We start from the raw sequence: 16044 nt of genomic DNA, 5'->3' as shown, positions 1-16044 counted from the left end.
TTTAAATAAAAATTTTAAATATAAAATCTCAACTAGAATTATATATATATTTTATTGTATTTAAATATTCATATTAAAGTGTGATATTAGTAATAGATAAAAGTGTAATTGTGTTGATTTATTTTTGCATTAAATGTTCATAAGACCTTGTGAAACCAATTATAGTTATTATTAATTTTGTTTAGTAGGTATACCAGTGGTTGTCCGTTTGCACTAGAGTTAGTTTACCAGTTGTTGTTGTTTTTGTTTTAGAAACAAGGGAGTTATTTACTCGTTAGAGATTTAGAACCTCATATTTTAGTGATGATGGTGTTAGTACGTTTCAGCGGTTTATGCAGAAGGTTGATAGAGGAACTTTTCCTAAGTCATTCGGTTTTGAGTTAGGTGAGGAAACAAAAATTCTTTTCTTCTTTTCAACTTTCACCTCTGCCATATTCTTTTTCTTTTCACAATATTTATTTATTTGATATATATGCCAACTTGAAAGCCATTTGAAAGAGCGAGCTTTTGCATGTCTAAATAGAAGAAATTAAGTGACCAGAAAGTATGAGAAATAAAAGGATAGAAAGCAGTGCAACTCTAAAACTTAAAATGGGTTTTTAGTGATGATTAGTGCTGGCAAGGGGTATTGAAGAGGGTACAATAAAATTTTTAATAAGTGGAATGACAAATTTAGAAATCAATTCATTGTTCATAGAGATTTAGTATTCATAATACTAATAGTAGTGCTAGATGCTTTCAAATGAGCTAATCAAGTGAAGTTGTTGAAGAGATCATGAAATATATTATCATGTAATTAAATTTGCTGTGTGTGTCTGAGATCACGATGTTTTCAGTTTCTTTGGCTATTATTACGTTGGCTATCATCGATAGTACTGCTGCTTATATAGGTATCGTGTGTGTATAATTTTATAATTTAGTTCATCACAGGCTGCTTGTTTAGTGTGCAGTAAATTATATGTTTATACATAATAGTGCTATAACCACAAAATTACAAAAATGATTGAGCAGAGGTAAATTTATCTATTTTACTATAAATGTAGAAGTATATGATGCGGTGAAGTAAAATTAAAGTGGTGATTGTTATTTTCATAGTACTATATTAATGTCTCACATTTAGTGAACTTCTGTTATTGCCAAATAGATGGCACAACATCTCATTTGATTGAAAAAGATTTTTGTGATTTGATTTATTATAATCATTATTTTGGCAAAATAAAAGTAAAGTAGCAAATAAACAAAAGAGAAATGAAGAACTTTGGAGGAAAAATGAAGAGTGTTGGGCCCAATGATAACTTAGAAAGCAATATTATTATGGTCCCATCAAGTCGAAATATGGTCTTAGGTGATTAAGGGAATGATGCTGTGGGGTGTGCCTTTTTAATCCCTTTTTGTTTTTGGGTTCACCAATTAAAAGGGTGCAATTAGAAAGTGGAAACAAAGATTGATTTAATTCCTCCTCTTTTTGGACACTTGTCCAACTCCATGTTCTTTTCTTTGCAACTAATCATTTGTACCCTATTTTTAAAATTTAATTTCATTCTAATTATTTGACTTCAAATTTATTTATTCAGTAAAATATTTAATTCACTTTTACATTATGAGGAAACATGATGAGTGTTTTATATGAAAAACAAGAAGTTTATTAAGATTTATATTCTCATTATTTTTTTTATTTTCATAATAAAAAATATCTAAATTATAGTATATACACATAAATTATTTAATAAAATACCACAAACGGTCACAAGATATAATTAGAAAAAATGAGTAAACTAATGATACAATAACATGTCACTTGATCAACAAGTGGTGAGATAGAAAAATGTGTCTTTTTTAAAACATAATTCACAGTTAGCAGTTTTGTTAGACATGATTTGTGTTAAAAATTTTTTGATAATTTTTAATAGAAGAAAGATACCAAAGGTACTAAAAAAAATACACAAATAAAATTATTATCTCAAGTTAAATGTGTATATTTTAAATTCCAAAGGGATATAATTAAATAATTTGGTCATGTTGATTGAGAAGAAAGAATATTGGAATTTAGAAAAGATTGGTGCTACTTTGCTTGAGCACCAATAATATGTGCTTGTGGGAATTAAAGTGTGACATTAATGAAAAGGGATATGCAACAAGTAATGTAAAGCATTGGATTGGGTTTGTTGTTATCTTGTTCTTTTGAGAATATGTTTTTGCTACTAGAAGCACTTTTTTTTTTCTTGGTTTGTGGCAATCATGTGTCACTGCTTTATGTGAACAAGAAGTTACAAGATTTCAACATTTGAAATGTTTCCATCCATTCATTGCCTTTTTTTTTTCTTTTAAGTTTCTCTTGCAGTTCTGAAATCTCCTAGATTCATCCAATGTATGACTCCACAATATTGGATGCTTAAATAAATAAATAAATAAATAAATAAATAAATAAATAAATAAATAAATAAATAAATAAATGATTATGTATATATATATTGGAATTTTGACTCAAACATGAGTTTTTTTAAGAATTTGTCTAGTAATTCTTTTTAAAAATTTCTACTAGTTAAGATTTTTATATTTGTGTCAGGGAGAAAAAAAGCATGAAGCAGGGAATAATAAATTTATGTTATAAATTTTTTAATTATTATTTTATTATATATATATATATTATTTTTTTAAATTTTAATAAATTAATAATTAGCTTTAAAATCCTTGTATCATTTGATCCGGGAAAATTTTTGTATAGGACATATTCTATTGTGTGGAAGTATTTAAGGTGTGTTATGTGGTGGTGTTGTGATTATATATAAGTTATAATTTTTTTTTTTGATAAAGTAGATAAATCACATATTAAAGGCATGCACATTATTGAAAATTGATCATTTAATTTATGTGCATATATCTAACGGATGTGGGGATTGAGTTATAAGCCCACTCCTCCAACCGGGAATTTTTTTTATACCATTATATAGAGAGACCAATATTATTAGACCAAAAACTCTTTCGTTAGTCATACAAATCTCTATATATACAAATTTAATGTAATACATCATTAATGCAAATTCATATATATATATATATATATATATGAGGGTCATAATCTAGGACATTTATAGTAGCCGTTGGATTATCATCTAATAATTAAAATACATGTAAGTATTAAACAATGATGCACAACAATCATGAAAAAATAAATATGTATAATATTTATATAAAATAATAGCCATTGGATCATTATTTAATGTCTATAAATAAACATTACTAGTAAACAATAATTTGCATATATGTGTAAATGACTTAAACACTGTATATATATATATATACACACACAGATTTACTACTTCCCTTTAAATAAAAATCCAAAGAAGCCAGGCTATCAAAAATTTAAGAAGCAAAGGCATGTCCTGTGGGAATGAGTACAACAAATAGGATAGGAATAGGAGTTAACCATGTCATATCTATTACGTAACTAGTGCTGTCATCACTTTTGTCTCTCTGGATTCCATTATCATTCATTCATTGAGCACAAACAACATTGGACATGCTTTTCTTTTTCATTCTTTCTTTTATAAAATGAAATGGTGGTGGTGTTGCTCTTTATCATGGTGTGCTTGTCCACTACTTTCAATTTTGGCGCTAAAAGAACCGGGAAAATGAAAATGAAAATGAAAAGCAAATGGCTGCTATGGTTTAGTGGAATGTTATATATCATTTTTAAACATAGCTTTCAACTTTTTGGCGCCATTTTTGTTAGCATTTTAATTGGGTTTTGTGAGATTTACCAACCAGTTGGAGCATTTATCAAGTCTCAGTCTGTTTTATTTTTACTAACTTTTTTTTTAATTAAAATAATGTAATCCACAAAGCCCTTCATTTAATCACTTTTTTTCACTCTTTCACACACACACACACACACACACATATTTGTAATTGCAAATAACTCCACTTCAATATATATATATATATATATATGAGGGACAATGACGACAAACCACCGTCACTCATACACCCACTAAATACGCTAAATACTCCATTATACTTTGGGCGAAAAAAAATCACATCTTCAGCCTCTTCTATAAGAAATAAACTCAATACCAGACATATTGGGCCGGTGGTCCATGTCAACTTATTTAGTATAGAATATACTGAATTGAAAATAATAAAGATGAATTATATCAAATTCAAGAATTTGTCTCTTGAAGTTGGTGTCTGAATTACCAAATGTTTTTCCTCCATTATAAGTAGAGGCAGCAGTAGTTATTATTAACATATTTCAAACTAGGGTTCCAAAAGGTAAAACATTGTAATCCGAACTCTGGTAACATAGAATATATTGAATTGAAAATAATAAAGATGAATATATCAAATTCAAGAATTTGTCTCTTGAAGTTGGTGTCTGAATTTCCAAATGTTTTTCCTTCATTATAAGTAAAGGAAGCAGTAGTTATTATTAACATATTTCAAACTAGGGTTCCAAAAGGTAAAACATTGTAATCCGAACTCTGGTAACATAGAAAGATACATACAACAATGATAAAACACAAATATAGACCACACATGCATGACCTTTTTTTTTTCTTTCATTTTGTTTTTGCTAATTATAGTTAAGTTGATCTCAAAACTGCCAAAGAATGATCACCTTTTCAATTACTTATATGCACAGGAGAAAAGAATATTCATATCTAGGAAATAATGGAAAAACAAACATGTATATATGCACATCTGAAGATCGGAGCCGATACCTATGTGGCACAAGGGAGGCAGCACCATTTCTCGATGGTGAGAAGCAGCCATTGGAGAGGGTTCGGAGGTTCTTCCAATGATGGAGGGAGTGGCAACTCCGAAGGCAAATGCCGATGGAATGCATTTACGGCATTTGCTGTACCATCTTCCTCCTCTATTAGCTTGGCTAATTCCATTGCCCGTATTTTAACCTGGAAAGATAATAACAACTAGAATATCAGAATCTTTTAACTTGACACCGCAAATTAAAAGAATTGCTTTACAATTTTGGGTTTTATCCTAAAAATTAAAATGAATTTGATCGTCGTAATAAATAAAAAACAAGAAGCATGGGAACTTGGTAAGAAGTAGTTTCAATTGCGGAAGCACATGTAAGCACATGAAACAATGATATGAATACCTCTGGATCAAGCATAAACTTGATAGCATTTGAAAGACGTTCAACATTAAGATCGTTTATAGGAATTGGTGCAGGTCCCACTCCTCTTTCATGAATTCTATCACCCCAAAAGAACTGGTCGCCAAAGAAAGGAACAACAGTAGTAGGACACTGCAGTGAGAACCATTAATAGATAAGTTAAGTGAACCAACATGAAAATATGTCATTGGTAACACATTCAAGACATCATCATACATTGGACATTTGGACATTAAGCAGTTCGGGGGCAGCAGTTGTTTTCGAATATCAGGATATTAATAAAATGCATGAGGATATTAATAAAATGCATGATACATATGCATGTAATGTAATTTCATGCACTATACTGCCATTAGTCCTAAAAGTGCAGACAGACACAGACACATTACATGCAGTATACTGCCATTAGTCCTAAAAGTGCAGACAGAGACATTTGTGAGGTAAATTTTTTGTTGGGGCACCAAACTATAACATTTTTTTTATTTTGGGTTCCAAACTTCAATTTGAATCAAAATAATTACTCAACTTCAATTTTGTTTTACCAAGCGGTCACTTGAGAGATTCTAGCCTATTTTTGGTGATGTATATGCCTCAAATTCTCTGTAATCATATATATGACATGCTGTATGTTCAATTGATAATTCTATCTCGCCTACTAATAGAGAATTTTTAACATTTCATCATCAAAAATAGGCCGGAATCAATCCAATGATTCTCTCGTGAAATAAAATTGTAGTTGAGTGATCATTTTGATTCAAATTGAAGTTTGGACCCCAAAATGAAAAAGTACCATAGTTTGATGCCCTATCAAAAAATTTATCCCACATTTGTGTGCTAGACCGTCTTGAAAGTGCAAAAAGACAGACAGACACACACATACATTTGTGTGCTAGAGCCTGATTTGTCATTTGCCAATCAAATCGAACTTTTCAGACAGACATACACACACATACATACATATATTTGTGTGCTAGACCCTGATTTGTCATTTGCCAATCAAATCGAACTTTTTAATTGCTAGAATTGGTTATTATGGCAAAGGCAAGTAGAAACAATTGCTACTACAAAAAGGGAACATAGTTGAACATGCTTCAACTTATGTGAAGTATGCATAATTAAAAAAAAGTTTTGGAAAGAATCTTACCCCAGCTCTTAAACCTGTAGCTGTTGTTCCAGCTCCTCCATGATGAACCTAAAGCAAGCAGTTATATGAGAACAAAATTAAAGACATTCTCGTAAATGAAATAGCCATTGTGTGTATTGTGCAGTCCCAAAATTTTAAACACCAAAAATTCCTAAGGTCTTGTATTGGATTCATCATGAATCTAAAATTTAATTGAGCAAGTTATGCTTGCTGATGAGTATTTCATGTACAAGCACAAATTCAGATAAAAGATTCAGATTATTAATTAGACATCAAAATCCATAACAATATTCCATGGATGTTGAAATTATTTATGTAACATTTTCCTAACTTCTCAGAACCTGACATGATGAAAAAAGGGCATGGTCATATTCGAGCACTGTTGGCTGTATATGGAGTGAACATCTTTTCTTATTCCATACAAGTACACATTAAAGAACTTCGATAAATACTGAGGCCTTTAGTACATATCACTTAAAACCAATTAACATTTTAGATTATCGTATGTTGCACGTGAATAAAGCACAAATGAGACAATCCCAAAAAGTTCACCATAATAAAGGAAACTGCCATGAAATAAATAGATCACAGAATATCTTACCACAGCAGCACATTGAGGAAACAGCCAGTCATGAGGACAGTCCTCAAGAAGAAAAACATCAGCAGGAAATTCTGAAACTGTAACATGAATGAAACACAATTAAGAAGAAAAGAAGCAGCTTAAAGGACAAAAAGAAGGCCATATGTCTACACCATTCTGTCAAATGTTGCCATAAATTATAAATAAAAATCTTAATTTAAAATGAATATGGCACATATACATTTTAGAACAGATGTCAGTGACAGTATTAATCATAATCAATTAAGTCAACAGAAATTACAATGCTGACTTATAGCTACAAATAACAATCAATATACAATGTATCAATATGCCATCAGATACCAAACTGTGTACTCTATTCAAATGAACTGGAAGAAGGTGAATATGAAAATGAATTCCATTATGGATGTTCAATAGATATGAATTTTTGCGTAAGAAATAACAAAGCAAAGAAACAACTTACTCACTCCAAGATGTCCCCAACCACGGTCAATGATGCCCCTTTGTCCTGTTTCTTTAAGTGCCTCCAAAATGATAGTTGTTGTCTTTTCCGCATCTTCAAGAGGCTAGGCAAAATGATGAACCCAACATCACACTAAGTCATATATAAAATATTCCAACAATTTACAAGTTATAAGTAAGCACTGGAAGTAATGCGGCCAGTAAGGAATCGAATAAGTGATACTCATAAGATGAATATAACAAAACAAACCGGAAACCAGATCTAAGACAAAAGACAGACCAGATTTATGGCGAAGCAATCCTCAACAATCAAAATCACAAAGAAATTATAGAAAGATAGCATAATAAAATTGATCAATGCAAATCTTACCACTTGGAAATTTATAACACCCAATAATATACTGAAATAGTAGCACGTCAATTGCTTTTATGTAATAGGTATAATTTCAAGAAATGTGAAGTGGTGTTCTTGACTTCTTTAAAATTTCTACAACATTTAGAATTGAGCACAAAATATTGTGAATTGAGTGATCAGCAAGATGATCACAAGACATTACTAAACATAATCTAATATATGCCTACAAGAATACAACATGGTAGTATCATTCCAACTATCTTGGTGCTTATGAATTCTTCTTTAGCAACAAAAGGTTGCATTGCCTGTTACTCAAAAATTTTCTTCAGAATTACCATCCTTACATTGTCATCTCCTCTTTATTGGACCCTTCAGCATAAACCAGATCACCTATCCTCAACATGTGATTGACTGTGAATTGTAGCATACGCCAATAACAACTAAATCAGTTCCTGAAATTGTCCTCAATTTTCCTGATATTAGGATAGTCAAATATGACAGACAGCTAAGGCAAGTAAAGCTATCAAAAGTGGAAATCGTGGCTCTAGCAAATAAGTGCGCAGCAACCAAAGGGACAAATTTTTAAGTCATGCTCTAAACATGACCATCTCAAGAAAGAAAAAAAGATGGCTCACATTAGGTGGCAAACCCAATTACTACAACACTCCTGGGCTGGGTGAAATCTTCATCAATGATCATCTCAGGGACTTATCAACTTGCCATAATCTCCAAATACAAGAGCTAAAAATAAAAGAATAGTCAAGAGCACAACATTAAAGGAGAAACAGACTCATATAAGTACATGATTATCAATGTGGCCAACATAAATAACAAGATGCTTACCATGCTTCCAAACCCTATGTAAATAGGCTTTGGCCCCAGTTTGATCCAATCTGCAAACTCGCGCTGTGGTTGATAATTAATTCCAAGGTCTAAGAAACAGAAACCAACAACGTCCACCAAGGCACCCCAATCTAGAATGGAAAAATATATCACGAAATTAGTCCACATAAAGCAAACTACACAAATCATTTGGAAAAAGAAAACTATAAAGGAAAAGGTGCTAGGCTTTCCAGGTGCATAAAAACGACTGGGGCATTTACGTGAACGGTTTTCCTTTTTAATAACACAAAATTTCCTCAAAAAATAAGCATAGTAGGTTCCGCCAAAAGGAGTTAAGTTTTGAATGGTAAGTGGGACAAACATAATATCTCTTCACATGATCTTAAAATCTAGTTTTATCAAATTAAAACAAACTGTATCAGGGGGCTATGGACACCGTTTTGATTTTGACAATTTTTAAACCAAGTAATATTTTATAAAAGTATAAATAAATATAATATATAATGTCTTATCACTATAAACGTTAACTTTTAAAAACTTTTAAAATTATTAAAAATTTTAAAATTATTTCATTATTTTATGAATGAACTTTGTAAACATGGCATTGTTCTACTAAGCTCACAGCCATTATCTTAAGTGGATTATACTCGAGACACAAAATAATAATGCATTTGTCTAAAGTTAGGCTGTCATTAACTTTTGTTCAAAAGGCACATGGACCATGTATATACCAAATGATGAACATGACAATAAATGAGATCTAATGCGAAAAAATAAAAAATAAAAACCAGCTCTCAAGAAAGGAAGAGTACCAACACACTAACTATTATATATGCATTTAATCATAAAGAAAACAGAACATACCACTTGGTTTTGGCACAAGATGGGGACTCCACATGTATCCTGTTGGCAAATGCGATATAGATCCATGGTATGTACTGAAGTATGCAATAGGAGATAATTTTAACTTCCTTTTCCTAAATTCATTGATGAACGCCCTAATGCCCCACCACACTATTAAGTCAACGACAAGATAAGATAGCTGGATACAAAATAAGAGATAACTGATTAAAATTTTAGAGACAGAACCGCCAAGGTTGGATAAAATATAGTCAAATAAGGTGAAAATCAAGTGATACCCTATAAGCTGCACTCTGAGGTACACGTGCCAGCGGATGTGGGAATTCATAAGTTGGCCTGCCTACAGATACGAGAAATAAGAAAATGCATCAATATCTACTAAAATTATCAAATAAACAAAAATAATAAGGTTCATCAGATAGCAGTTACATTCAGATATGCCAGGATTAGACCCAATTGACCCAACATTTAAGACTTGCCCCAGCTTTCACAGCTACACAAACTATAAATGACAAAGAATCAGAAATTCTTAATATGGGGAAGCTTGTTGAGAAAACAATAGAGGTTCAGGTCCGACAACATAGTTAACATGCAGGTACCTTATCCATTCAAACTATTGGGCAGACCACAAATGAGAAGAAAAACAAGTCTGTAAAAATTACAATCGGCTAGGAAGGCAATCAAGTAAATGGCATCAGCAGTATGTTGATGGTCATACTTGGAAAGAATGCTTAAATCTAGAGAATATCCTAAACACTATAAGCTAAAGTTGAATTGACAGCTCAGGTATGGACATTGGAAAATATGCAAAGTTGGACTTACATTCTGCTAATGCTTAATTTATGTATTACTTATAGATTAGAAGGTCTACCTTCATCGATCTATAGGTCTGAGATAGCAGTAATCATTCAATTTTTTTTAGTAATTTTTCCTTCTATATATGAAACATGCCACTACAGATAACAGAATGTTCTACTTCAAAGTTTTAGACCAAAAAATTAAAAAGAAAAAATCACACTGTCTACAATGAGAACTGTTTGGGATTAGGACCAATGGTCATGGTATCACTATGAAATGATGTGAAACTATTGAGACTCAGCTTAGGAAATTCTTATGAAAACAAACATAAATGTCTTTTTCTGCAACATAGAACCTTTTAACAACTGGGGGCAAGATATGGCTCCTGCTAGATACTGTGAAGTCAATGAGATGAAGGCAGTGTCATGCAGGTAACACTTGAAAAACTTCATGGGAACACAGCAATAAGCCATAAAAACTGTATGGGCATTTGAGACGAGGTCCATGATGCCACAGAATTTAAGGGAAAATCAAAGCAAAGTTGAAACAGAATTAAAGGGCAAATGAAAGCAAAGTTGAACAACTAATTACATAGTCAGTCAGTCTAAAACTTACGTCCAAGGCATAGTGAAGAAAATGTGAAGAGGTACACCAAGAGCTTCAGCAACGTGCATATGCCCTGCAAAAAAAATTTTCCTTTTAGAATCTTTGGGTAAAATTTCAAAATTGTGCCATGTGCCACAGGAGATCTAATAACCATCAAGCATGGGTCTCCCCAAAAGTGGAATCCACAATTTGATACAATCTCTTTGTATATTAGAGTTTACTAAGTTTTGAAGCCATTGAATATGTAGTTGGCTAATGCATTTGGCAAAATTAGATTAAATGATAAGAAACTAACATCATATCTCGTATGTAAGTATATCTCACAATAAAAAGAAATAGAAGAATATATATTATATGCATAAGAGACCTGTCAAGATGGTTTTACTAAAGCCCAACAATCAAATAAAATTTAGGCACGCAACTGATAAATATAGAATTCTAATTAGTGAAACTAACACACAATTAGATACTTTCTGATAAATTCAACCCACCATAAGCAGGAGGGTTCGCAATAATAGCCTCTGCTTTGAAAGGTGCCCCAGAGTCTAAATCAGGTTCTATGCATGCTGGAAGGAGAGAATCAATAACTTCCTTCAGCTGCTTCCGCTGAATGGATATTTCTGTTGGTCCAGAGAGCAGAAAACCCTTATTTTTTGCCATATCTGCAATCCACATGTATTCAAGAACTGGTTGAGTAAATATATTCGATGCATTAACTTTCATGGATGATACAACAAGCCAATAACACCAACTGACACTTATGATTAGCCAGTACAACTATATCAATATTAAAACATTTCAGAAACCACAGAAAATATAAATATACTCAACAACCAATTAAGCACAGAGTAACTGATCCTGAGAAATGCAAACCCTCTGGAGATTACTCTTTTGACACTTTATATTCTAAATGATGTGCACTGCACTAGATGGTCCCTAAAATATCTCCATACATTTTATAATACTATTGAAGCTCAAAGATTGCACTAAACTGCTTAAATATTGAAAATATTGTCAAAAAAATTTAGCTCCTCTAGAACTGAAACTATGTAAAGCATTAAAACAGGAAATCAAGCTGCAAGAAGTGTAAGAAGAGAAAGCCATCCTATGAAACAAATTAGAGAAGAAAAATTGAACAGCCAGACAGCAGCTTAGGATGTTATTGAACAAGATAAATGAGAATGTAACTCTTACATCCAGCCATGATTCGAGGATCACCACCCAGAGGGTAAAATTCAACACCAGCTGACTTCACGAAAGTTCTAAAATTGATGTGGGTTGCTAGTCTGACGTGATGACCAAACTCCTGCAGGAAATGTTATATAAATGTATGGATAACAAAACAGAACAACAGTTAAGAAAGGAAACAAATGATTCATGGCCTCACTGCGTTGCAAACTTGATTTAGAAAATTCATAACAGTAATCTTTTTGTACGAGGGAATAGATGTGAACTGAAGAATGGTTGAGCACATGTGAATTGTTTGATGAGTAGAACAATTGATGCATTAAAAGCATCATGTAGTTAACATTCAAATATTAATATAATGAAGATCGAATACAGCACAAGCAGCATACTTGATACAGCCATAGGTAAATTTCAAGAATACATGCCTGCAGTCTCTTTGCGAAAGCTAAAAATACTTGAACATCTCCTCTTGTTCCCACAACAAGCATTGCAATCTTTAGTCTCGGGATTGGTTTGCATGCCTCAGAAATAGCATCTTCTGTATGACCAGATGAAGCATCAAGAGCATCAAGCTCTAATAACTCTGATGCTACTGGGACATTACGAGTTACATCAACCTCTACTGTACCGTCATGCTGAATTTTAACTAGGTCCTCAATGAGTTTTTTCTGCAGAAGATGCAGTAACACTCATGAGAATTAAACAAAGAAGGTGAGCCTTTAACATGAGCAGCATTCAATAGAAAAGATGCAGTTAAAGTAAATGACCCTAAAGGATAGCACAAAAAAAACTAGCAGCAATGTACAAAAGTTCAGAGAAAGCAAGTTGTGTAACATTTGAGAGCGAATGACCAATATTTCTGTACCCCAAGGGTGTATAAACCACCTGCATATAATAAGTATCTGTGCATGAGCGGCGAGCACGTGTCTGTGTGTGTGAGTGTGTGCATATAGTCATATAGATATATCTGTCTATAGTAATGTATATGCATGGCACAAAGCAATTATAAGCAACTTGAAAGCACATATACACATATACGAGAACATGAATTAAATTAAAAAATAGTTACCTTTTCACTTTCAGATAGCCTATCCCACAGCATATCATGTTTTTTGTTACATCTCTTGTCAGTTTTCAATCTAGATAAAGCAATTTCATGGCCTTTATGTAACAAACTGCTGCTATCATGTTGTATCGGTGCCTTATGACAGTGGTCTAAACCTGTTAAGATCCATTCCAAATTTAGGAGTCACGACAAAAAAACATGAATATGACTTGACAACAAACAACAAGCCATACCAGCAAACTTACAATGCACTAATTTGAGTTGCAATGCAATGATATCAATTGCTTAAAAGAAAAGAATTTCAATCAGTGGTTGGAAAATTTTTCTTTAAATAAATAGAAAGTCGCTGACCAAATGCAAAACACCTTGCTTCATACCACTAGAATGCCCAAATATCACAACTCCAACAAGACTGGCAATAAATTTTATGAACTCAAACAAACAGCGCAAAGTCACAAACTTCATATTTGAAAAGCTTCAATCTCATGCCATATTTATTCATCCACCCAGTCTAACAAAAAGTGAATCTTTCCCACAATAAGATGTATTCAATTGATTAGAGATGCTCTTTCTTCCATAAATCTACAGAATCCGTCTCCAATTCTTACCATTCTCAAAAATCCAACGCACAGATAAATTCCAAAGAAATAAAACAAAATTGAAACCAAAACCAGCATTAAAACTAAATTTCAAAAAAGAAAACAACCTGGACGAGGAGAGTCCCGCAATCCAGGCTCCTCCGAAGCAGAGATCCTCAAATCCAAAGATTCAACATTTGATCCATCCTCAGCTCTCACTGCTTCCAGGCTGAAGACCTGCTCCTTCTTCACTAATCCCTCGACTCCCGCACTCTCCCTCGCCATCAAATCCAACATAATCGCAAGCAAACTCAAATTCAGAGCAGAGAAAGCCCCAACAAACCGGATTTCCAACTACCAGTCAAACGGACAGGTCGTTGAAGACCAACCACGGAACCAGCAGGATTCCAAGCGCCATGAAAACCCTAGAGCGCTTTGGTAGTACCGTTGAAACCCTAGAGTTCCAACGAAGAGAAGAGAACGAGAGGGTTTATATAGCGGCGGGGTTTGCCTCCGCGCCGTCGACGATCACGGGAAACGGGAAACGGAGGTTATTCGTTTTTCACAGGAGAATCAGAAAGGGAAACGGAACTGGACTCTTGGGATAACGGGTACGGATCTGTTTAGAAACCGGGTATAAACCCGATAACCCACTTGGATTAGTATATGAGAATATATTATTGTAATATGATTTACAATAATATTTTTTTTTCCTAATTCTAATTGTTTTGTTCCCAAGTAAAGTCATCCTTAGAGCCGGTTCGTCTTATTCAAATATTCACAAATAAAAAGTATTGGATTTTTTTTTTATAAGCCCTAAAAAAAAAATCTAAAATATCAATAAATATCTGTCTATTTTTTTATTTACTCGATGTAATCGTAATTATTTTTAGAATGTCTAGTTAAATAAAAACTATTTAAATTTGGACTAAAAATTATATGGGTGAATAAAATCTATTAAATGGACATAATTTAATTATCTATATTTTTGGAGTAGTAAAATTCAGATTAAAAGATATTTTATATCATGTAAGTATGTCAGAGTTTATGATTTGAAATTTCTATATTTCATGTCATTTTATAAAATTAATAGCGTAATGGTTTATATTTTATAAAAGAAATAGCTAAAGGAAAAGGACAGAGATAGATTCACGTGCTTAATGGGTCGGGTCAAAGATATATCGGATTCGGGTCGGGTGTGAGATAACGGGTCAAGATGGAAAAAAAAAAATCATTGATCTTAAAGTCGTTGTTGACTAAGATGGAGGGAAAGAGACTAAATCAAGTAATCAATAAGGTTAAATAAAATAAAATAGCTTAATCTTCTGAAAAACACAGGTGGGACCCACATTTGATCTCTGAACCAAAATTACTAAATAAACTCCTTATATAGTTATATATTTCATTATGATTGTAGCCCTTCTAACATTTCTATTTTAGTTTTTAGTTTTTTTTTTAAGAATTTTTGTTTATTCTCACAATTCTTATAAAATACCAAATATATTCTGATGGCTACAAAGGGCGTTAGGTAATGGTAGATGTAAGTCCACCATCACAAGAAAAATAGTATATTGGCCATGCTCCCCACACTTATATACCTTTTGTTAAGATAATCTCATATTACCTTTGAAATGTGGATAATGTAATTTTATATTATCTTATTGACTTATATAAAATGAAAATATTATATTCTCGGAATGTGATAACTTAACTAATATTATTGAAAATGTGATTATCAATTCAATAGCCAATAGGTGATAATCTCACATACTCGACGGAATGTGATTTTTTTCCATCATACTTTTCAAATTCAATAAAATCTCAAAAATATCAAATTTTAAAAATTTAAAAATAAGTAAATATATATATATTTATTTAAAATAGGCAAGCTTGCCTTAATTCATATATTAATAAGAATTAATTATAATAAAATGAAAATTTATTTTTTTTAATAATTAAAAATATTTATTATTAAACAATTTCCATATTTACTCCAAAATATTATTAACTTTTATATATCTAATACTTATTAGATAAAGGTATTTTAGTAAAAAAAAATAAATTGTGGTAAAAGATTCCTAATTAACCAAGCGCTCTAATATTACATTTAGGATCTTAATTATCTTGTCAATCAAACAAAAATTACACAAATTTCCATCAATATAATTTAAAAATCATATTTTTAATAATCGTGTTTTGGCAGTAATATAAGATTTGTAAACCAAACTGCATTTCAGTGTAGGCCCACAAATATTGGTGCAAATAGATAGACTCAACACCCTCACACCACACCAAGAGCAAGTGTGTTAATGGAGGAGTATTTTATAATTTCAATTTAATTTAGACTTAAAAAGAAAAGAATTTAAAATGAGGGATGTTTTAGAAATTTACAAAAAGGATTT

General features: G+C 32.0%; 1 protein-coding gene across 1 annotated transcript; it reads right to left on the bottom strand.

Moving 5' to 3' along the window:
- Nucleotides 1-4408: 4408 nt before the first annotated feature.
- LOC120276370 (sterol 3-beta-glucosyltransferase UGT80B1) lies at nucleotides 4409-14101 on the bottom strand. The gene is made up of 14 exons (XM_039283094.1): nucleotides 13771-14101; nucleotides 13068-13219; nucleotides 12424-12666; nucleotides 12005-12116; nucleotides 11302-11472; nucleotides 10820-10883; nucleotides 9685-9742; nucleotides 9410-9587; nucleotides 8546-8676; nucleotides 7349-7451; nucleotides 6886-6962; nucleotides 6285-6332; nucleotides 5123-5272; nucleotides 4409-4913 (listed from the first exon to the last, which is right to left on the bottom strand). Exons 1-14 carry the CDS (start codon nucleotides 13937-13939, stop codon nucleotides 4722-4724), a joined length of 1848 nt encoding a protein of 615 aa, XP_039139028.1. The 5' UTR covers nucleotides 13940-14101; the 3' UTR covers nucleotides 4409-4721.
- Nucleotides 14102-16044: the final 1943 nt, after the last annotated feature.

Source organism: Dioscorea cayenensis, chromosome 14 (genome assembly GCF_009730915.1).
Source record: "Dioscorea cayenensis subsp. rotundata cultivar TDr96_F1 chromosome 14, TDr96_F1_v2_PseudoChromosome.rev07_lg8_w22 25.fasta, whole genome shotgun sequence".
Lineage (NCBI taxonomy): Eukaryota > Viridiplantae > Streptophyta > Magnoliopsida > Dioscoreales > Dioscoreaceae > Dioscorea > Dioscorea cayenensis.
Note: the sequence above shows the minus strand (reverse complement) of the source record. Positions and strands in the feature narration are given on the sequence as shown.